Here is a 24,133-nt window from a genome sequence, read left to right on the forward strand (position 1 = left end):
AACACCACTTTGAGTTCATTTTTTTGCAATATGAAGGTTTAAATGTGTTTAATTAGCTTAAATAAGGGTGTACATGAAGTATTAGGCCTTAATATGGCCAAAAACCCACCGAGATGGACTGCCAAAATATGGCAGAAAAAATACCATATTTCGGCGAAATTTTGGTAAATTTCGGATATCTCGACCAGCCAAAGACACCGATATATCGCGAGATCTTGAACTATGGTTGATACCCCTGCCCAGAATGGTATGGCAGAAAGGAAAAACTGCCACTTGTTAGTGGTGGCCAGGGCTTTGATGTTTGCTAGGTATGTCCCATCTCAATATTGGGAAGATGCTATTCTCACTGTAGCCTATCTCATAAATAGATCAAGGTTCGAGATCTCGCCGAGATCTCGCCGAGTTTCTCGGTTTTGGGCAAAACCGAGTCGAGTTCCTAGTCGGTACTCAAAAGTGCACTTTCTCGATCGAGATCTCGGCGAGATCTCGAGATCTCGGTGATATCTCAAAGGTGAAAATCAAGTTTTTTTTAGTACAAAAAAAACAATATCTCGCCGAGATCTCGGTTGGGCCCAAAGATGCTATTTACTTGTATTCAGCCCAATTTTCACCCAAAAACCCATTTCCAACATAAGAGAGAGCAGGAACAGAAGTTCTTAGGCTCTAAACCAAGGGGAAAAACACCTCTCCTTCAAATTTCTTCTTCTTTCTTTCGATTGTTGGATGGAATGCACTGTTTGGAGTTAGATTGAAGTGCCAAAGTGAAGATTCAAGTGCCAATTTGGAGCATCATCACCTATTTGCAAGATTTCAAAGGTGTTTTCTATTTCTTCCCCAAATCTATTTTTTCCAAAAAAAAATTTTGTAATCCTTGTTAGATTCATGTGGTTTTAATATATGTTGAACATCTTTGCCCGATCTATCACTTCATGGAGTCGGATTTTTTTTTCAGTTAATAAATTATTTATTATAATTTCTGGAAAAATAAATGATTTATTTGAAAAAAGAAAATGAAAAAAATAAGATGAATAGTGATTGTTTGAAAATGATTTTGATATATGTTAAACTACTTGGGATGCTCTACAGCCCCATGGATTAATTTTTTATTTTCACCCCTTAAAAAAATTATTTCATTTTTCAGATTTAATAAATATATTATAAATATTAAAAAAATATATATAATATTAAGGAAAAATACTTATTGCTTATGGAAAATTATGTACAACATATGTACATAATATTCAACTTCAAATGGTGTCAAATTCATCATTACATTATATTTTTCTTATACTTTAAGGTATAAATAGTTTTAAAAAAAATTCAAAATATTATTTTTAATTAACAAATAAATACTAGGGTTAGGGGATAAATAAGAGATAGTTATTTCATAGTTCTAGTAGCTTGACATTACGTTTAAGAGTTATGAATAGCATACTTTAAGTCTTGAATACCTTACTTTAAGTGATCCATGGTTATTAATACATGCTTTTTTATGTAACAGTGTCAAACATAAGACATTTTGTATACAATGTCTGATATAGCATGGCAACATGAAGTTCCCATGTCCGCAGACAAAAAGAAGTCCAAATGCAATTATTGTGGGAAGTTGCTATCTGGAGGAGCCACCAGGTTAAAGCAACACTTGTTTGGTACAGGCAAGGATGTTTCATCATGCCCAAATGTTCCTATCCAAGTGAAAGTGGCAATGACACAACATTTGAAAGGAGGAAGATTAAAAAAATCTGAGAGGGAAAGAATGCAACAAGAGTTTAATGAGGCAATACTAGAGAGGGCTGGTGCAGAGGTTTGTGGCGAAGATGATACTGACATTGGGCCTCCACCTGGTGAGTTTCAATCAAAGGCTGAATGGAGAATTTACCAGCAGACTTTGGCTGAGAGTAGACAAAGTTTTCATTTTGATAATATAAGAGCATATGAGCAAGCAAGAGGAGCTGGTGGATCTGGCTCAGCTGCACCAGTGCAAGAAGATGAGAGGAGGAGAAGCACTGGGACAAGAAATATACCACGACCCCAAACCTGACCACGAGTACAAGGTCCAGAACCCTTTTTTGAGCAGGATCCCACCACTTTTAGGCAACAAGATGCCTACCAGCCAACCATCCCACAAGTATTTGGTGGTAAACAAGAGAAAGCACGAAAAGCCTTCAGCAAATTCATGCTTTACCATGGCATTCCAGCCAATGTAGCACAAGGAACATACTATAATGCATTCCTTGATGCTGCAGGGAGGGCTGGTGCAGGATGGAAGGGACCTTCACCATTTGAATTATACAATGTATATTTGCCTCAGGAGGTAAAGGAGCTAAAAGAATACATTGATGGTTTGAAGCCAATGTGGGAGACATATGGGGTTACTCTTATGGCTGATGGTTGGACTGGACCTACTAGGCTGTCCATCATAAATTTCATGGTGAGTTGCAATGGAAAAACTATATTCTTGAAGTCTATCGATGCATCAAAGCATATAAAGGATGCATCATACTTGTATAAGGAGTTGAAGCAAGTGGTGGAGGAGGTAGGACCAAGGAACGTTATCCAAATTGTGACAGATAACGGTTCCAACTATAAAAAGGCTGGAGAGAAGTTGATGAATAAGAAGAGTAAGAGGATCCGGCTCTTTTGGACCCCATGTGCAGCCCATTCTATTGATTTAATGCTGAAGGACATGGGGAAAAAAGACTTTGGTGGCGGGTGTGGTAAATAGGGCAAGACAAGTGACAACTTTTGTGTACAACCATTCTTATGCTTTAGCCTTGATGAGGGAGAAATGCAATGGAGATTTAGTGAGGCCTGGTGTCACTCGATTTGCCACCAATTACATTGCATTGAAGAGCTTTCAGAGTAAGGCGATAGGTCTAAGGTGTATGTTTGCAAGTCATGAATGGTTTGGTTGGCAAGGTTCTAAGTCAGAAGAAGCAAAGGTAGCACAACAGACCATTGCAAATGATGGATTTTGGAAGGACTTGGGGAAAGTGGTTGGCATATTAGAGCCAGTGGTGGCAGTACTGAGGATGGTTGATACAGAGAAGAAGCCTACTTTAGGCCACATTTATGCTGCCATCCAAAAAATGAAGGAAATGGTTAGAGCTGCTATACCTCGAAGTGCAAAGTCCTACACTAACATCATTGATGAGCGGTGGGAGAAGCACTTGAGTCATCCATTGCATAAGGCTGGTGAGTTCAACATACTTTATACTTTAAATGTTATAACTTTTTTACATTTACATATTCAAAACCCTAAAGGCATTAAAGCGATTAAGTCACTAACAAATCATATTTGTGGTGTTTACTTTACCAAAGATACTATTTGAATCCAAAGTATCACTACTCCCATGATCTTGGGCTAGACATAGAATTGTTAGAGGCGCTCAAGCCGTTACTCGAAGTTGGAGCCCCATCCAAAGACACAAGTCGCTTGCAACGATGAGGTGAGAGTATGGGACTTTGGCACTTTGGTTTTATGAATGTAATTACTAAATAGGAAATACTAATGCCTCATATTGAAAATAGATCAAATACTTCAGAGAGGCCTCGCAAATTTTGGTCGACTAGTGCAGTGGAGGGTAGACAAAAGTCGACCCTGGTAGGTGGCATGATATTACATTTATGAATTATAATTTTATCTCTTTAGAATGTACATATTCTTACTATTCTATATTTGTAATGCAGCCGACTGGTGGGTGCTTTATGGTACAAGTTCACCCAACCTGAGGAAGGTAGCAGTGAGAGTGCTCTCACAAACTTGTTCATCCTCCGGATGTGAGCGCAACTGGAGTACATTCTCATTGATACATTCAAAGAGGCGAAATAGGTTGGGTAGCGAACGACTGGAGCAGCTTGTGTATGTGCACTACAATATGAGATTAAGGATGAGGCATATACGTGAAGGAATTGAGGCCAATGATAAAGAACCCATTGAATCGTCCAACATTTTTCAAGAGGACTCGATGACGATGAGGATCCCTATTCCAAGGGGTGAGGGATCGTGGTACACCGATATGGATCAACTGGGGTAGGCCCGACCCCACCATTGCGTCAGAATCGCACTCGATGTTGATGAATATATGTCGACGCAAGAGGGGCGTGCATATGCAGAGTCACCGAAACCTTTTGAGCCTGCTGTAGGAAGTCCTGCGGATGATGGTGGTGGTGATGACACTGGTGATGCTAGTGCTGGTGATGGTAATGGTGATGGTGATGGTGATGGTGATGGTGAGGGTGATGGTGATGGTGATGGTGGTGAAGCTGCTGCTGCTAGTGGCATGCGGAGTGGCGGTTATTATGATGATCGTCATGAGGGGATGCACGAGCAAGATGAAGCAAGAAGTCGAACGCAGGAGGACCCCGTATGCGTTTCACCGTGAGTCTCGCTTACGCATGCCACTCAAGATCAAGACCATGGTGGCTACCCTAAAACAGACAACAGAAAGAAGGGTCGCAAACACTCACATCAGTCATATGCTCAGGAGGAGGACAACAGCAGTATGAACACCATGCTTACAAGTTTCGGAAGCATGAGTATAGATACTACTAGTGAGCATCAGTCATGGCAATCATCTCAGCATCATCATGGCTATGACTATGGCCAGCAGAGCACCGGTTCTGATTATAGTGCCTATCGTCAGTATGGGCAGTCAGCAGCTGAGTATGACAGCCAAAGCTCTAGGTCAGGTGTTGGGTATACATTCCTAGTCCCAAACCAGTCATACATGCCTCAAACTCAATATGACAGTAGCAGTGGATCTTACACCTCATACCAACAGCCTCCCATGTACCCTAAGATAGGGAGATTGGTATATGTTGATCAGAAGACTTATATGGAAGCTGTGTCATACTATTTGCAACACTATAGCAATTCCATGACATGGGAATTATATGTGGATCGATATAGGGATGAATTTCTTGTTCAATCTCATTTCATGTAACAAATTAAGTGAACATTGATGTAATGTACATTTTATTTGAATGTTTTGATTGATGTGTGCTAATTAGAATGTTTTGATTGCTAATTTGCTATGTTTTACTAAATTATATATAGATTATGTTGTTTTAGTACGACTCGTCGCCTACCAACCTATGGTCCAAAGTGAAACTCATATTTGGACTTATTTTTTGGCAAATCTGGGCATGCCATTGTGTTTAAATGGCCTGAAATAGGCTGGATACCAAGTTTCAGACCCAAAATATGTGTACAACCCACCGAGTTGGGGGTCCGAGTCCAAAAAAAAAAAAATGCATCAACTCGCCGAGATCTCGGCTCGACTCGGTTTCTGGCCTAGCCGAGATGCCACCGAGACCCGAGTTCTTGAACCTTGAAATAGATTACCTTCTCGGGTTCTTAACTCCCGTAGCCCAGCCGTTGTTTTAATGGGGAATTCCTCCTTTATTGTGACTCCCAAAGTGTTTGGTTGTGTGTGTTATGCTGAGATACAAAATCTCCAGGCAAACTTGAACCTAGGGGGTTACGTTGCATTTTCTTAGGTTATTCTCCAACCCAGAAGGGTTATAAGTGTTACCATCCCCCTTCCCGCCGTACTTTGGTCAGTATGGATGTTGTCTTTCATGAGACTCTTTCCTATTATTCTTCACCACCTGTTCAGGGGGAGAGTTCTAGCGAAGATGTGATGTCTTTTAAGGCTCCTCCCCTTGAGGTTCCTCCCTTTCTAACCCCTACGGCTGCTGCCCAGCCTCCTTTGAATGCTGTCCAACCTTCTTTGATTGCTGCCCAACCTCCTCTAGCTGTTCCCCTCTCATCCGAAGGGAATCCTTTACAGGGGAAGACCATGGAAAAGAGTGTTGTTAATGTTCCAATTTAGGGGGAGCTGACTCTAGTCCAGAGAACTATTGGTGAGTTTCAGAAGAGGATTGACAACTTCAATATGATCACCTATAAAAAGGGTGGCACCAAAAGGGGGCAGCTTCAATCCACTGTAGCACCAATACCCATCCAGTTGCCGGCTCAAGATCCAGATCATTCCCCTCCTAGTAAGCCCTCTTCTTCCGACCTACCTATTGCTCATCGCAAAGGTACTAGGACTTGCACTCTGCATCCCATATCTCATTTTGTTTCTTATAGTTCTCTTTCTCCTTCTTTTCGTGCATTTGTATCTTCTCTTTCTTCTGTTTCTATTCCTAAAAATTGGCAGGAAGCATCTACAGATGAAAAGTAGAAGGCAACAATGTTGGAAGAAATGAGAGCACTACACAGAAATAATACGTGAGATCTTGTGGCACTTCCTCGAGGGAAAAAATCAATTGGATGTAAATGGGTCTTTGTGGACAAACAGAAGGCTGATGGTACAGTGGACCGAATGACCGATATAAGGCACGTCTGGTTGCAAAGGGGTTCACTGAAACTTATGGAGTTGACTATCAGGAGACTTTTGCGCTAGTGGCGAAACTCAACACTATAAGGGTGTTATTATCTTATGGTGCAAATCTTGGATGGGACCTTTAGCAATTGGATGTAAAGAATGCCTTCCTCCATGGGGAGCTTGAGGAAAATATTTATTTTACTGTGCACTTATTCAAAGCTGATAATTTATACGGACGTAATCAGCAAGTAGTAGGATCTACTTTTCAGGTAGTAGGTGTTCATTCTTATGGGGAAGAGAAACATAATATAGATTTTATATAGCTTTTGTACTTTGCTTGACAGAAATGGGAATGCTTCTCTTTCTTCCCCCATGCATATAAAGAAACTATACAACCACCAAACTTCTTTTGTTATTAATTTAGGGGAGAAAATAGTCACAAAATTGTGACTTCTATTCTGATTGAGAGGCATTATTGATGAAATAAGGAGAAATGTAGACTACATCTACCGTTAAAATCTCAGAGTTAATTGTCCAAATAATGGAGCAACTTAAACATGATACTATCTTATTTCTCACTTCAGTTTGAGTCAAACCGAAAGAGTGTCACTAAAGAACATGAATTTCAGAAAATTAAATAAAAGTATCAATATGAAATGAATAACTTGACACCAGAAAAAGGTAAACACTTAAATAACGTCAATTGACGACAATTATTAAATGGTAAATCATTAACATTCTTACCCAAGAGAGTATTTGGGTTTCATGGTGGCAGCCCTTTGGCATCGTCGTGCGCAAAGGCCTATCTATCAATCTACAAATGAGAACCTACACAAGCAAAACAGAACTTAGGGACCTTCAAAATATAAAGTAGCAGACTTCCTGCCCAAATACTATTGACCTTTATATACTATTTAACAAAAGAGACTAAGGGACCAACTCTGCTCGATCACCTGGATGTCCAGATCAGCCAATGTTCTTGCAGACTAATAGACCAAGGAAGGTGTTAACAATCAGGGATGGAATGAAGGGAATTTTTTGCCATTGTAGGATCAGGGTGTATGATTTTCACTTGATATATTTCTTGTTTTGGGTCTATGCATTTTGCTGAGATTTGGTCAGAGCTTCTATAAGGTCTCTAACACATTTCTTGAAACAACAGTGTTACTAAGCAACCTTATTGTGGTATAGGCGTATAGCTTAACTTTCAGGTATATTAGGAAACATCTTTCAACATATGAAATTAACCTCAACAAATATCCCAAGTTACTTATACTAGATAAACCAATTCATAAATATCAACCAGTATACATTATATCAAAGGTAAAACCACAAAAGAATACCACTCCGCAACAACCATCTAATAATCAAAAATAGACATGGTGAAAATGGCAGAGTAGAAGGACCTGTAGAAAGATACCTAAAAGATCCTATAAAGATGAGATAGAAGATCAACTTATTTGAACTACTCCAATCATCTCATGATGTAAGCAGTAAGACCAGAAAGCGAGCTGGATACCTTCCAAAGCAGAGCCCCAATAAGGAAGCTACCACTCTCAATGGTCATGCTCTAGTAAGAGGTAGAAATTGGAGACATTATAGACTTGGTGGTGGAATGATGAGGTTCAAGCAGCCATTACGGCTAAGAAATATAGTTTTAAGACATAGCAAAGGACTTAAGATGAAGAGGATTTAAAAAAGTATAATTTTGCCAGAAATGAAGCTAAGAAGATTGTGGGAAAAGCAAGGGCAAAGAAATATAAGGATCTTTATAACAATTTGAGCACAAATGAAAGTGACTAGTGTAATAAGTAAGAATTGTAGGGGGTCAGGGTAGTGAATTCGGTAAGTATTAAAGAAGAGAAATGTTTCAAGTAGGTAATGAAATTATCCAGGAGGCAAGCAAATGGAGCCCTGAACTAGCTGCTGCTTGTGAGGTATGGAAGGATATCAAATTCGAATTCCCAGCAATGGATACTTTGTAATCCAGTAAATATGTGAACATACTTAAAGATATGCCTAATGGTATGGTGACTAGTGTAAGAACTGTAGGGGTCAGGGTAGTGAATTTCCAATTACAATTGGAATTACATCAAGGATCTGCTTTAAGCCCATATTTGTTTGCGCTAATCATAAATGAATCGACTAGAGACATTCAAGACCAAATCCCTTGGAGTATGTTTTTTGTTGATGAAATTGTTTTGATGGATAACCACCAAGTTGGAATTATGGAAATCAACCTTGGAATCAAAACGTTTTGAGAAAAGTAGAACAACAACAGAGCATATGGTGCGTAACTTTAGTAAGAATAGGATGAATAATGAAGTGGTCAAAATTGATGAAAAAGAGATACCATAGAGTGATTATTTTAAATACCTGGGCTCAATCATAAATAAAGAAGGAAAAATAGAGGATGATGTTACACAGAGAATTACAATAAGATGGATGAAGTGGAGAGGTGCGTCCGGAGTGTTGCGTGATTGACGTATTCTCATAAAACTTGAAGGAAAATTTTATAGGACAGTCATACAACCAGAAATTATGTATAGAGTTGAATGTTGTTCAGTAAAGAAACACCACATAGATAAACTTAGTCTAGCTGAGATGAGGATGTTAAGATAGATGTGTGGTACCACTAGAAAGGATAAAATAAGGAATGAACAAATTAGAGCTGATTTAGGAGTAGCTCCGATATATGATAAGCTGAGAGAAAGTAGTTTGAAGTGGCATGGTCACTTGCAACGGAGGCATATAGATGCCCCAGTACAGAAGAGTGATTTGATTCATATTGAAGGAGCTAAAAGAACCAGGGGTAGACCTAAACTGAGTATAGGAGAAGTGGTCGGGAAAGACATGCATAGCTTAGGCATTGTAAATTTGTAACAAGTATGGTTTTGAATAGAGCTGATGGAGGGAAAGGATCCATCCAGCCGGCACCATTTAGTTGGGATAAGGCTGAGTTGAATTGAATTGAGTATAGACTTCTTTTCCTACCTGCAGGATGTCTTTTATAGCACAAATGAGAAAAACTCAAGAACTCGGTCCCCTTACAAGCAATGATTTGTTCGTTAACAAGTCTTTCTTCAGAATCTGTATTTCTCCCCGGGAACAGTGAGCCAATGCCCCTACACCCTTCACTAAATCCTCTTTCCCACCGAGGTTCAAGAAGTTTTTTTTTTTTTTGGGTGAATAAAGGTTCAAGAAGTTGGTTTCAATTAGGATGGAAATTTTTTGGGTTTCGATCAAAACCTGGTTGAAATCTTGCAGGAGTCAGTGGTTGGTTTCATTTGACCATTTCCGCATTTCGGTGGTCAACTTGACCATATTTTGGCTTGAAACTTAACAAAGACCCTAACTAATTATCCCTAAACAAAATGAAACCTTCAGCTTATTAAAAAACAAACTCAAAATGTTAGCCTATGTTACACAGAATTTATTTTTTTGGGTGAACAAGAATTTCATTACCAAAAGAAGAAGAAAAGAACTTACAAAAGGCCCTAAGGAGGAAGAGCCCAACCAGCCAGCCTAAGCATTAGCCGGAGCAACCAAGTAGACATTTGAGAGACCCCAGGACTGAACAATGATCCTGTTCCTAGGGGTGTCTTTACAAGTAGAGGGGGGAAGTAAAGATAGCTTTGCTTTAATTTCAAAGGAAATGGAATCCCAAATCTTCTGGAAAGGCCGAGAGTTGGAGGTCCATTTTCTCAAATTACGCTCCATCCAAATATGGTTGAGAGTAGCACAGAAAGCCATCTTCCCGACCGCATCACAAGTAGAGGAGCCAGCGAAAGTCATATCAATCCAAATCCATTCTCTAGCGAAGGGAAGAATACGTCTTCGAACAGGCCAGCATTTAAGGAGCACACCCTTCCAGATTGCAGCTGCAGTAGGACAATCAAAGAAGAGATGGTTCAGGTCTTCATCATTGTTCCAGCAGAGGCAACAAGCACTAGGAACTGAGATCTGGCGGCTGCGAAGAAAGGCTTGAGTAGGGAGACAATTGTTGAAAACTCTCCAGGCTGTAAAGCAATGCCTAGGAATGTGATGCTTGAACCAAAGGAGCCTGTGCCAAGGGACCAAGGGGCCTTTCAGGCGAATAAAATTCCAAGCAGCCTTAGAAGAGAAGGAGCAAGAGCTGTTGGAGTTCCAATTGACACAATCACCTCTTGAGGCAACCCTTCTAGTGACCAGGTGGAGCTCATTCCAGATAGGAGTGAGGATAGGACCAGAGATGGGGGGAGCCCAGCCATTGTGGTCTATAATATCAGCAACCAATGAAAGCCTATGTAAGCCTGAGGAGTAGATGGATCTGGGGGTAACCCGATGAAGCAGAATTCCCATAGGGTGCCAGTTGTCAAGCCAGAGGTAAGTAGACTGACCATCGCCAATGGTAGAGCGAATGACTTGAAGAGCCAAATGACGGCTGGCAATGATTTTCTTCCAAACCCAAGAAGCATCGGAACCCGCAGAGGCAGTCCAAATGGAATCATGGCAAAGGCGGCCCGAGTAGATCCAATCAACCCAAATGCCCTTCTTTTTTTAGGCTATCTTCCAGAGGAGCTCGAAGATACCAGCTGAGTTCACTTCTTTGATACGCCGAATGCCTAGACCTCCTTCCTTCTTGGGAAGGCACACTGCAGCCCAACTCAAGGGATGAAGAAACCTGGAGGAGTCAAAGCCCTTCCAAAGGAATGAAGCCATAAGAGCTTCCATGGCCTTGATAGTAGATTGAGGGAGTCCATAGATACCCGACCAGTAGATATACGAGGCTTCCAAAACTGATTTGATGAGGGTTAGCCTGCTAGCATACGAAAGAAGCTTGCTTTTCCATAGCTGAAGTCTCTTTCGGATCATGTCCAACAAAGGGGTGCAGTAATGAGCAGAAAGTCTAGCAGTGATCAAAGGAATCCCCAAGTATTTGACAGGCAACTGACCTTCAGTGAAACCAGAGATGGCTAGGAAAGTTGCTTTGTCAGCCTCAGTAACTCCAGCAAAGAAGATGAGGGACTTGGATGGGTTGATGCGCAAACCTGAGAGCTCTTTGAATTGCTGGAGTCAAAGTAAAATAGTCTCTAAGGAGGCAATCGAAGCCTTGGAGAATATCATCAAGTCGTCTGCAAAGGCCAGGTGGGTGAGCTTTAGCCCTTTACACTTGGGCATAGGAGAGATGAGCTGCTGGTCAGTGCAAAGCTGGATCTGCCTGGAGAGGATTTCCATGGCAATAGTAAACAAGTAGGGGGAAAGAGGGCATCCTTGCTGAATCCCCACATCAGCTCCAAAATTTAGTACTATAATATACAAATATATATAAAAACAACTAAAATATGCAATTGTAATTCGCAAATAGATAAAAATCATTAATATTAATAAATGTCAAAATGTTACAACTTACAACATCATAAGTGTACAGCCAGTCAACCCACCTGAAAGATGAAACTCAAAAGACCCCTACAAAGCCCTTCCTCGTAGTCTCCTCCTCAATATCAATACCACAGAGTTCCGAGCTGGCTCGAAAATGAGGAAGACTATTGTCACTGACGAAACCGTTCCTCTGACTCGATAACAAAAGAAGGCCATGTCATGGTATATCTGAAGATACGCTCAAAGTCCATCACAGCAACCTGATAATTCTTATGATCAACATACTCCAGGTACCCCAACCTCGGATATAAATCATCAGGTCGGAAAGATGATGCAAATGTGCCTATCCTATAGCTGCTTGGTAGACCAGGCCGATAGGGTTGTTGGCGGCCTGGAAATGAGAATATGTCATCGACAAAAGATGTCTGTACTAAAACCATGAGTAGTGCGGAATGAAGATGATGAAGAGTCATGCTGATCATTCCCAACATTGGATGTGTCTACGGGAAATGATGGTGCACACCACTGTCCCGGCTGTCCATACCAACCATAGTCACCACTATCCTCCAAACTGAGGCCTCCGAATGTGTCAAAGTCAAACAAGGAAGAAAAATCTATCTCCATGTCAACACTGTCATACTCCTCATCTGGTATGAACTTGTGGCCCAGGCCCTTGGAATTACCTGCACATGTGGAGGCACAAGCAACATGGTCACCATCCCATGTAGGCATGTAGCACAATCGAACTGAGTCTCTCCTATGAATCCGATAGGCTACGGCACTGTCTCTGCCTGGCCATACTCCTCTCTCTCGCAAATCTATCGCCAGCACGACCACCACCATCATAATCATCACCATCGTTATCATCTCCATTATCAGACCGGAATGGTGTGCGAGTGCGGCCACTAGAATGCAACCATTCGACATCCTCATCATCCCCGTCATGTTGGGACTCAAAATGTTGAGGTGTCTGTGTGGACTCAACCTTCTCAAGAATACATGAACTCACTAACATCAACACCCCATCTGACTTGCAATCTCAGGGCCAGGCCTACCACCGGACTGATCCATCACGAGGTCATAGTGGTCCGCGCCCAGCCGCTCACTCATTCAATTGGGTCTTTGTCATTGTCCATCCCCATACATGTGTTGCATCTTCAATCTCAAGTTATAGTGCACATATCCCAGCTGCTCCAAACGTTTATAACCTAATCGGTTCTGCCTCTTAGAGTGGATGCATGAAAACATACTCCAATTGTGATTGCATCTAGAGGCAGAACATGTCTGGGAGAGCACCTTAATTGCAACCTTCCTCAAGTTAGGTGCATCTCTCCCATATAGAACCCACCATTGACCCGGATTAGAATATTCGTTGTAAGTGGTTGAACTTGGATACATACATATGTGAATTGAATAAAGAAGCTAAGTTAGTGGACCTGCCAGGAGCAGTATTTTCCCGACCAGATTTTATGGCTGCATAGCCAAATCTCTCTAGTGAATCCCTGAAGGTTTCATCTATGTTCATTTGAAAGATTGATACATTAACATTAATCTGTTAATGGGACTAATTGCATTGATTGTAAAAAACTTAAGAAACTACAAGTATACCTCACTATTGTAACCTGACTGAACATCTGAGTTCGGATCCAATTTGGCCACCACATCCTACACTACATTTATCAAATTTTGATTCATCCCAAGCCTGTGCTTGTATTGGTACTTGGGATTTAAATAGTATGCTGAAAATAACATAAACTATATGATGTGTAATTTTAGTCACACTATGATTGATACTGACATGGTACGACTTGAAGAAAGAGAGATACCACAAAGTGACTATTTTAGATATCTTGGGTCAATCATAAATAAAGAAGGTGACATAGAGGATGGCGTTTCACAAAGAATTAAAGTGGGATGGATGAAGTGCAGAAGTGCATCCAGAGTGTTGTGTGACCGACATATTCCTTTAAAGCTTTAAGGAAAGTTATATAGGACTGTTGTACAACTGGCTATGATGTATGGGGCAGAGTGTTGGGCAGTTAAGAAATGTCACATAGTCACATTGAGAAGCTATGTGAAGCAGAGATGAGGAAGTTAAGATGGATGTACGGAAACACTAGGAAGGATAAAGTAAGGAATGAACATTTTAGAGCCGACTTGGGAGTGGCCCCGATCAATGACTAGTTCTGAGAGAGACGTTTGAGGTAGTATGGTCATGTTTAATGGAGGCCTAGGGACGCCCCAGTAACAAGGAGTAATACGATCTCGATTGAAGAAGCTAAAAGAGCTAGGGGCAGGCCTAAAATGACTATAGGAGAAGTTGTGAGGAAAAGGACATGCATTGTCTAGGTCTTGTACCAAGTATGACCTCGGATAGAGCCTATTGGAGGGCAAGGATCCATATACTAGACCCCATTTAGCTGATATTCTCCTGACCTGCTGGGCAGTGCCTCTTCCCTCTTACTTTAATCTTTCATTTTGTTCCTTTTATTCTCCTTCTTTCATTTGTCATTTTCCATTTCTCTGTTCTCATCTATTTTCCCATCCCTCTTCTCCCCATCTTTCCCTACTTTGTATTGTTTGGATCCATGTAGCCGACCCCATTAAATTGGGATAAGGCTGAGTGTGTTGTTGTTGCTGAAAATAACATAAAGCACTTGTTAGTGCTTATGAAGTTGTAAATGGAAAGTAATTTGATTAAGGTAGCATACACTAGAAAGGAGAAACTTACTAGTCTTATGCAATGGATGCATAAGCTGACTCTCCCAATCAAGGTTTAAAGTATTGGTATCGGGTATCGTATGGGTCGGGCGATTTTAAGAGACATATCGTATCGAATTGTATCGGAGATACGTATCGATCGGTGCAGAAACGCATGAAAATAATCAAAATACACATTGAAATACATTGTTGGACACAAAACAATATACACAAGCAATATATGTCATATATCATGCATATACACTAAGAATTGTGAATAATGTATAACCAGACAAGTGTGGCACTTCTAAATTGTTATAAAAGATGAGATTTTTTACATGCAGAGTCACTCTATTACCATGAAGAATGTTGGGGTGGATCAAACTCATGTCTGTAAGGGTCTTCAAGAATAAGAGCAACTAGGATGATGTTGTGTACTAACCGAACATAAGCACAATACTAACCCTTAAGGAAGCCATTTTCGGTTTTGGGTGAAATGGTGGATTTGAGTTCAAATCTTTGCAAATGTATACAAAGTATGCATTTAATAGTTAGTTGAACCTATTCTCCTTGAATCATAGCAACAAAAAAAAAAAAAAAACTAAAATGCAAGATTTGAAGCAAAAGATCAAGTTTTTTGAAAATAACCTACCATTTCCCTTCAAGTGTTGAGTATGTCTTGTATTCCAAGGATTCGAGTGCGATGTGGATCCTACCCGACCCAACATATTTTGTGGCGCGACCCGAAGGGAGAAAAAGTTGAGATTTAATTCGTAACACGGGGGGGCTATGCCTCCCAAAAAAAATTTAGGGGTTCTAGTGCGTGTTTGGTGTAAAATATGAAAAAAGGCGTGTATCGATACGTATCGATATGTATTGTTCGATACATATCGATACATATTGATACATTTAAAAACCCAAACAAACGGTAATATTAATACGTATCGACTGTATCGTATCATATCGACACGTATCGACAAAAGACGTATCGGTCAGTATCGTATCGATACCGATATGTATCGGCCGATACCATACGATACGGACCGATACTTTATACCATGCTCCCAGTGACCTTGGACTATCTGGATGTAGCTCCTACCACCAGGTGGTATCGTCGTTGCCGCGTGGTCCTTCATCATCTCCACTGCCGCATATAAGTATGGTAGGGTACACTTCTTCTCAGAGTCAACCATATTTAATACCTTCACCCCTGGCTCAAAATAAGATAACGAACTTCTTCAAGTCGTGCCGAAACTGCTCACTAGATATGGTCGACCGAGCTTCTCTACCCCCTAGAGAACCCGACTCCCTCCAACTGAACCACTCCTCTGAGGCAAACATATATCTGAGTCCTACCTTCTTTGCCTCAAAGCTCTTCAGGGCAATATAGTTGGTGGTAAAAAAGATGATGCCCAGTCTAACTAAATCCCTACCACACTTGGTTGTCAGTAGTTGTAGGGCATATCCATGCTTGTAAACAAATATGGTAATTTATCTTACCCTCTCAACCACACTTCGTACCAAGGTCTTCTACCCTATGTCCTTCTGTTACACTCGTGCCCAAAACAGGTCTAATTGAACTGTTCATGATAGGTACTGCTCCGGCGATTGTCGACACTAGTAACATGTGGGTTGTAACAGTCAAGGAGTCAAGTGAAGTTGTTAAACTTCCCCCATGCACGTGCTCATGGTGTGAAGGAAGTAGGAGAAGATATCCGAATCCACTTCCAGATGTGTGGTTGTAAGTAACCAAACCATGTTGCTTCAACCTTCTAATACATGGTAGAATAGTCCCATATTATCGTGCACAAACCCTCCTAAAACACCCTTAAGAGTGGGTGTGAATATTGGAGAAAATCCAATACTAAACAGTGCAGAAACGATCATACTAGTTGATCATTGATCAGCCTGTGACCATCAACCGGTGGACTGCTGAAATCCCTAGTGTGGATTTGCTGTCTGCGGGACCCGGTGCTTCGGGTCAAGCTCTCCTTCACATGTCCCATCGTGTTGTGGTATCCACGAACAACTTCATACCTAATATGGAATCAAGGTGGTGGGCCCATGGGGTCTAACCGAGAAATTAATGTGTTTAGTCAAGTTAGGTGTGCAAGCAAACAGGCCCCAGTGGCCTTTATCTATATATTTGTGAGTTGAGCTTGAAAGCTGAAACTCAAAAACCAAGGACCGGAAAAAGGAAAGGAAGGAAAGGAAGAGGAGCTCAGACTTGCACAGGCTTGCTGCCCAAGCTCAGTTCCAGGTAGGAACACTGATTCTCATCTCCTTCTCTTCATTTCTGCAGTTATGGAACCTAGGGTTTAGGATTTGTGACTCGGTTTCAGTTGAAACCTAGTGCTGTGCATTGAGGCCAGCTGGTGTGTAGTTGTTTGAGGGTATTGAACCCCCTTACACACCCCCAACCCGGTGACAGGCTGAATTCCAAGTGGTTTGGGTGAAAACTGCCCAAAACCTAACTTTCAAGGTTTCAAACAGAGATTCGATCGTATCTCCAGTATCACACAATGAAACTCGATGCCGCTAGGCTCAAATGAAAGGTTGGGTAATCCTCTACAATCCCTACAGAACAGAAATGACCATGGGTTTGTGTTGGTTAGAACCACAACTAAAGATCAGTTCATGGAGCTCTGACCGGTCAATCATCATCTACCGGTGAGATCAACTGGTGACCAACTTCTGATTTTGGAGTCCACTGATTCACTGACCGGTCAATCATCATGAACCGGTAAGATCAGCCGATGGATGATTGCCAAAAATCCATGACCCTGATTGATTAACTGATGATCCACAGGTCGATCATTGATCAACCAGTGGGATCAGCCGGTGGACCCAGACTGTATCATTCCCAAACCTTTTTGGCAAAACTTCTTGGGTACTCTTTAGTGTCCTAATTAACACGCTACTACACATGAACTAGGTCAAAGACAAGCATCTCGGTGAGGTCTATCGGGGTTACGTTGGGTGACATTCACGGGATATATTCACCAAGTCAATTGACAAGGTGAGTGGGTGTGGTTTGACTTAATTTAAGTAATGTTTCAAATTTTTTAAATTGTTGCATGATGCATGTAGTTCATAGGTCTTGAATGCATGCTTTATTTCTTATAATTGAACTATGCGTGCTAAGTTTATAATTTCACTATGTATGCTTAAACTGGTCTATAAATCTGGATTGTATGATGTGTTTTGGGAAGTGGAATCCGATGTCGCTGAGGTGGATTCCGGTACCGTGATCACCATACTAGTGCTTGTTGTTGTGTTGCATTAGTCATAGGCTTGGAAATGGGCTGTGGTGTCGCTGATGGATGATTTCGGTGTCATATTCGTCATACAAACTATATTTCAATTCCTTTACTGTTGCAATAAAAACATATGTTGTCCAGGCTTGGATATGGGTTGCAGTGTGGCCGATGGATGATTCTGGTACCGTATTTTCCGTGCTTAATCGTATGTGTATGTATATGTTTAAGGAAACGGTAGGACGGTGTAGCCGATGGATGATTCTAGTACTGTGATCGCCGGCCTCAAGTATACATGTATATATATGATACATTGCTATGTAGAATGACAAAAGATTAGAATAACGGACCATGTGCTACAACCCCTTACCAACAGGGGGTTACGTGTTGGATAACCCACAATGGTAGGTTTGATGAGATTTTCCGAAATACCATTTCCGCGGTACGATGTGATTATTGCCGAAGGCAAACCGAGCCCGGGTGACCGATGAATGATTCCGGGACCGTGGCGCCAGGACGGGGTTATCAGGCTTGCTAGGAAACTCATGGTGCATTCGGGTACCAGCAAACTCCTGTTTCACAACTAGGGTTTGATATCACTAGGTGACCGATGGACGATTCTAGGACCAGATGTAACACCTCGCAAGCAGGTCATGAATAATTAATTGGATTACTTGTTAATATTTTAGTGTCTATTGAATTGTTTTATTTATTTATATGATGAATAGTGCAAGCATGAGGTGGCATGCTTATATTAATCTCTTAGTAATTTTATTTATTTATTTTATTTTTTTTAACCCGAACTTAACTGGGACCCGGGCTAGCCCCTAAGCTTTATTAAATCAACAAAGAATAATGAATACAGGGGGGGACATTCCACCTTACCCCAAACCCACCAAAACAAGATTAGACTCTAAGGACCGGCAGGCCCTCCCTATCTTCCTTAATAATCTCTTGGAAGGTTCCTGTGGGTAAATTACCCTGTAGGAACGTGAGCATAGACCCTGTCTCACAAGCTTGCTTAGCCAACCAATCAGCAGTCCTATTGCTTTCTCTAAACACAAACTCCACTGGTGCCTGAGTAGCCTGTATGAGCGCTAAAACCTCATTGAACCAATACCACCCTTTCCAAAGGCTGCACCTCCGAAGGAGCACCATATTAACTGTGTTGGCTGAATCTGAATTCACTACTACCTCTTTGAACCCCATCTCCTGGCACAATCTAAGGCCATCTCTCAAAGCTCTAAGTTCAGCTTGAGAGTTTGTGCACAACCCGTAGAAGTTAGAGAACGCTGCCAGGACAACTCCACGGTCTCCACCCGTATTTATGATCACTCCTCCTCCCCCCCCCCCCTCCAGGGTTGCCCCTGCACGCCCCATCCACATTCAGCTTAACTGAATGGGGGGGGAGGGCGCCAGAAAACCGGAAGGGGGCGCAGACTTTTAGCTGGAACTGCCTCAATCGCAAAACATTGCAGGATTAATCTGTCTCTAACAGACCCCCCCTTTCTCACCTTCGTCGGCATAGGAAGCTCTTTTACCCAGGCTTTAATGCGAGCCATAATCGTGACTGCTGTGCGCCTTTGTTCATCATGCTTCCTGTTATTTCTTACCCTCCAAAGCTCCCAAACAATCAAGGATGGCAGCAACCCTGTAATATCTGAGGCAGCGTCTGCTTGCCAATGCATGCCACTGGGTAATCCTGCTTCTAACATCCTGGGTTGGAAGTACCTCAATATCGAACAGCCGAGAAAAAAAAGCCCACACCTTAGCTGCAGTTCCGCCCGAAATCAAGCAGTGGTCCGATGTCTCCATTCTAGGCTCTCCGCAACACAGACACTTGGAAGCCATCGGGATCCCTACCGACATTAAGGCATCATCGGTTGGGATCTTCCCGTTCAACAGTTGCCACGTGAAGAAAGCCACCTTTACCAGAAGGGAATTGTTCCAGACCCAGCTAGCATATGGGACAGCAGGCGACACGCTTCTTATTTCATTCCAGGCTGATCTAACCGAAAAGACACCATCACTTGCAGGAGTCCACACCAGAACATCCTCCCTAGCAGAGAGGCAAAAATCTCCTGATGAAATGTCATTCCTGATCGTCGCGTCATCGATGTGGTTCAGAACGTCCTGTTTCCAAGAGCCATCCTCTTCCAAAGCGTCTTTAAGGCATAGATCCACATCAACCTGGACGCCATTATCAACTGCATCAATCAACGGACCAGTACAAGTATAAGCGGTGTCATTCCTCTCCCGGGCTCCAGTACTGGGATAAAGGGTTGAATAGATGATACGAGGCCAGGCTAACCTCAATTGTTACAACACAATCAGTATTTCACAATAATGACTAAATACCTAACTCAACAGTAAAACGTTGTCTTTTTGTGCCCCCCCCTTTTTCTTTCCTCTTGGTAATGAATTTTTTAATCATCCAAAAAAAAAAAAAAAATGAAGCACATGACCACTTGATTGTATTGTAATATGTTTTTCTCACTATGTTGGCTCATCCTTGTTATAAATATTCTTTTTAGATGATGAGTTCAGAGGAGAGGTGTATACAGCTCCAGACTCTTTGGATTGTGAGTGTACATGGTACACTGACCCAGGGAACAGGATTGAGGGAAGTGTTTGTGAACAGTAGAACTTATGATGTGAGAAACACAAAGAACATGTTTGGCAATAAGGTTTAAATTCACAGAGCTTTGTAATACTTGTTCAATTGCCACCAGTTTTATATATATGTCATGTATTAGTCTTAATCCCAACTCCAGTAGTGTTAAGTCTTCCGCTGTGTATGTATGAATTCTATGGGAGTTAGGTTATTTATACAAATGTGAAAGGTGATTTCTGATCAATGCCCGTGAGGACAAACATTTTACCCTGTCCGGGTTTGGGGTCGTTATACCAGGGATACTGCCTATTATGTTGCAGTTGTATAGTTACCTTGACTCTGTTTTGCTTTTAGGTGGATAATAATAAATGTACTCATGCACCGCATCATGGACTATTGTCATTATTGTGTATGTTTACATGCCTCCATCCCCTCATTCAGCTAAGTGAAGCTCGCACCACATGTGTGTGCCTTTTCTTTTTAGATGTTGATGCAAGTGGTGCTGTATCGATGAGTACCGTCACTTCTCCCTCTGTTGCTGAGTATGGTGGAGAGTGGTGGATTCCAAAGCCCGAGGAACATGATCTAGGTTGTGACTGTAATGACTGTGCATATGGTGCACTGTGATCGAGGATGTGGTGTCCTCCCTTTCTAACTTTTTGATGAGATTGTACTTTTAATGTAATTATTATAATTTATGTTTTCGTTAACTGTTGGAACAAGAATAAACTTTCAATATGTGATATTCTAACAAATATGGTTTCCCAGTATGAGAATCAATACCAAGTACTTGTTTTCGCCATCTCTAATGCTATTTATGATTCTCAGTTGTGGATTGTGAGATTAAGGTACTGCATTTGAGATTCTAGCAGGTCGAATAGGATGGCGGTAAGCATCCTAGTCACATCTCCGGTGCTGTAAGGAGTGGGGTATGATTGTTAGAGTTGTTAGAATATCTTGCATAAGGGTAGTTCTGTCATTGTCCTGTTATAAGGCATGACCAAGTTGTATTTTTCCTTTTCTTGTTTTATTTCTCTTTACCTCCCTAGGGAGGTCTGTGTAATTTGGAAGACTTTATTAATGAAGTAATATGTGTGTGAAGAAAAACTCAACACACACATTCGATTCTCCCCAAAACTCTCTTCTTCTTCTCCTCTTTGTCTTCTTCTTCTTCTTCTTCTTGCTGTGAATCTTGTCCCATTGCTTGAATCCTTCCATTTATAAAAACTAATTTGGTATCTGAGCAGTTCTTTCACTGGTTTGAGAGTCTACTAAGACTTGGCTGTCTTCTTCACCTCTTCTTGGAACCCTAGAAGGTGTATCATGTGAAATACCTCACATATTTCATTATTTGGAGCTGTTTCTTTCAAACCAACAGTAAATGGAGGAAGATTCTCAGCTTATGAATAGCATTTGAAGCCCTAGAAGCTGGACAGAACACTACCGCCAGCCTGGAGAGTCTTCTGCCCATCTCTCTCTCATCTCTTCGCCTATTGGGATGAGGTTTGAAGTCTTTGAATCGCCTGAGGGTCCCCTTTTAGACCCCCAACAGCACAGTTCCTAAGAGCAGCTGATTGAGGAGTTTAACTCCAATCTGTGCTGCACTTCAGGTATCGGCAGATTCTGGTTCTTCCTTTCTCTGAGTGCGTAGGTAGTTGTAATGCGTGGAATAGTCTTTTTTGTCATCTATTTGGATGCTTTGGTTATTGTGGAGTGGAACCAAAGTCTTAAAGTGTTAGTTATACTTTTTCATCAAGGATGTGCTTTCGGGTTACTTGTTAGCTGGGCTGCTACTTGTTGTTTCCTGTTGTTGGCAGCCAACACATTGGATGGTTATGAGATGCACTCAAGGTGTTTGATTTAAGTTCTCCTTCAGGATTTACCTGCTTGGGCAGTTTATTGTTCTCGTTGTTTGCTGGTTTTCTTGCTTGTGTGTGGGTAGACGTTACACCCCAGTTGTGCAAGAAACCAATCTGTTTTGTAGAGTATTTTTGGTACCATGTCTACTATGTCTGGGGCTGATTCTGAGGTCAGTGGACCACTTTCAGCTAGTGGCCTCCCCACTATGGCTTCCTTTGACAATCCCGACACTCAAATATCTGTTGTGAAATTGACAATACCAACTACTTAGATTGGTCCCGTTCTGTGAAGTTGTCCCTACGCAGTAGGGAAAGTTGGGATACATTACTGGGTCTATCACGGCTCCTGCTACAACTGATCCAGGCTATCTCAAGTGGGAGACTGAGAACTCCACTGTTATGACTTGGCTGATTTTCTCCATGAAACCTGAGATAGGTAGGAGGTTTATGAGTAACGAGACTGCCAAAGATATCTGGGACAGTGTCACCAAAGTTTTTGATAGAGTTGGTGATGCAACAAAAGTGTATCAAATCCTCCAAATAATCATCCATATGAAACAGGGTGATAGGAGTATATCTGACTACTACAACACTGTAATCAGCTTGTGGGAGGAATATAATCACTATAACAACCTCCAGCTGTCCAATTCTGATGATGAAGCAAAGGTCTACAGGAGCCACGAAAAGGAGAGGATCTCTATTTTGTTTGGTGGTCTTAACCCAAAATATGAGCCTCTTCGCTTGCAAATCTTAAGGAGATCTCCCTTTCCATCTCTGGATGAAGTGTGCAGCTACTTGCAAAGTGAGGAAACCAAGAGAACAACTATGGATATTACACCATCAACAGAGAGATCTGCTCTTGTGTTACTCCTTTTATTTCCCTTGAGTCTGTCCTTCATGTTCCTGATTTTGCTACTAACGTATTATCAGTGAGTCACCTAACCAAATCCTTAAATTGTTGTGTCACCTTCTTTCCTTCCTATTGTCTTTTTCAGGATTTGGAGACAAAGAGGGTTATTGGCCAAGGTTACCTGATCAATCTACTGCTGCAGCTTATGTTTGTGGTCAGAGTGACCGTAGTACTTTGGAGTATGTAATGCTTTGGCATCAACGTTTGGGTCATCCCTCTTTTGTTGTTATGAGGAGACAGTTACCCCACTTATTTACTTCTTTTCCTTCTTTTTATGCTTTTCAGTGTGAATCTTGTATTTTTGCTAAACATTGTCGTACAACTTATCCTTATCGTGGTAATAGATCTACTGCACCTTTTTCTCTTATCCAAACTAATGTTTGGGGGCCTTCTCCTACTACTTTTTTGTCTGGATTTCGTTACTTTGTTTCATTTGTGGATGACTATTCTAGGTCCACTTGGACTGTTTTGCTGAAACAAAAGAGTGATGTTTGTGATGCTTTTAAGGATTTTTATCAACTTATCAGTACTCAGTTCGGTACTCGAATCCAAATTGTCAGATCTGATAAGGGGGGTGAGTAGTGTATGGGGGCTCCACCAGTTCTTTACTGATCATGCCATAATCCACCAACTGGCATGTGTTGACACCCCTCAACAAAATGGGGTGGCTGAGAGAAAAAACCGCCACTTGTTGGAAATCACCAGGGGTCTTCTCTTTGGTATGCATGTGCCTAAGACTTTCTGGTCTGATGAACTTCTTACCGCTGCCTTTCTCATTAACCGAATGCCAACTCCACTCCTTGGCTCCAAATCTCCTCTGGCTCTTCTTTCTCCTCAATCCTCAGTCTTCTCCTTGCATCCAAAAGTCTTTGGTTGTGTTTGTCATGTTCATGTCAACAAATCAGCCTGCACCAAGCTTGATCCCAAAGCTCTCAAGTACATCTTCTTGGGCTACTTTGATTCAACCAAAGGGTATAAGTGCTACCATCCCCCTTCCCGAAGGCGACTTCTCTCCAAAGATGTCACCTTCTTTGAGTCTATCCCTTACTTTTCTTCCCCTCAACATCTGGTTCAGGGGGAGAGTACTAGCAGTGAAC

General features: G+C 41.6%; 1 protein-coding gene across 1 annotated transcript in view; it reads right to left on the reverse strand.

Moving 5' to 3' along the window:
- The window catches only part of LOC122647341 (polyribonucleotide nucleotidyltransferase 1, chloroplastic), a gene marked incomplete at its 3' end in the record, with an annotated part of 163,933 nt that overhangs the window by 100,188 nt on the left and 39,612 nt on the right, over positions 1-24,133 (reverse strand). The window contains exon 5 of the mRNA XM_043840771.1: positions 7,080-7,163. Coding sequence (XP_043696706.1) covers positions 7,080-7,163 — 84 coding nt within the window. The remainder of the gene's footprint in view (positions 1-7,079; positions 7,164-24,133) is intronic.

This window comes from Telopea speciosissima, unplaced genomic scaffold (genome assembly GCF_018873765.1).
Source record: "Telopea speciosissima isolate NSW1024214 ecotype Mountain lineage unplaced genomic scaffold, Tspe_v1 Tspe_v1.0028, whole genome shotgun sequence".
Taxonomy (NCBI): Eukaryota; Viridiplantae; Streptophyta; class Magnoliopsida; order Proteales; family Proteaceae; genus Telopea; species Telopea speciosissima.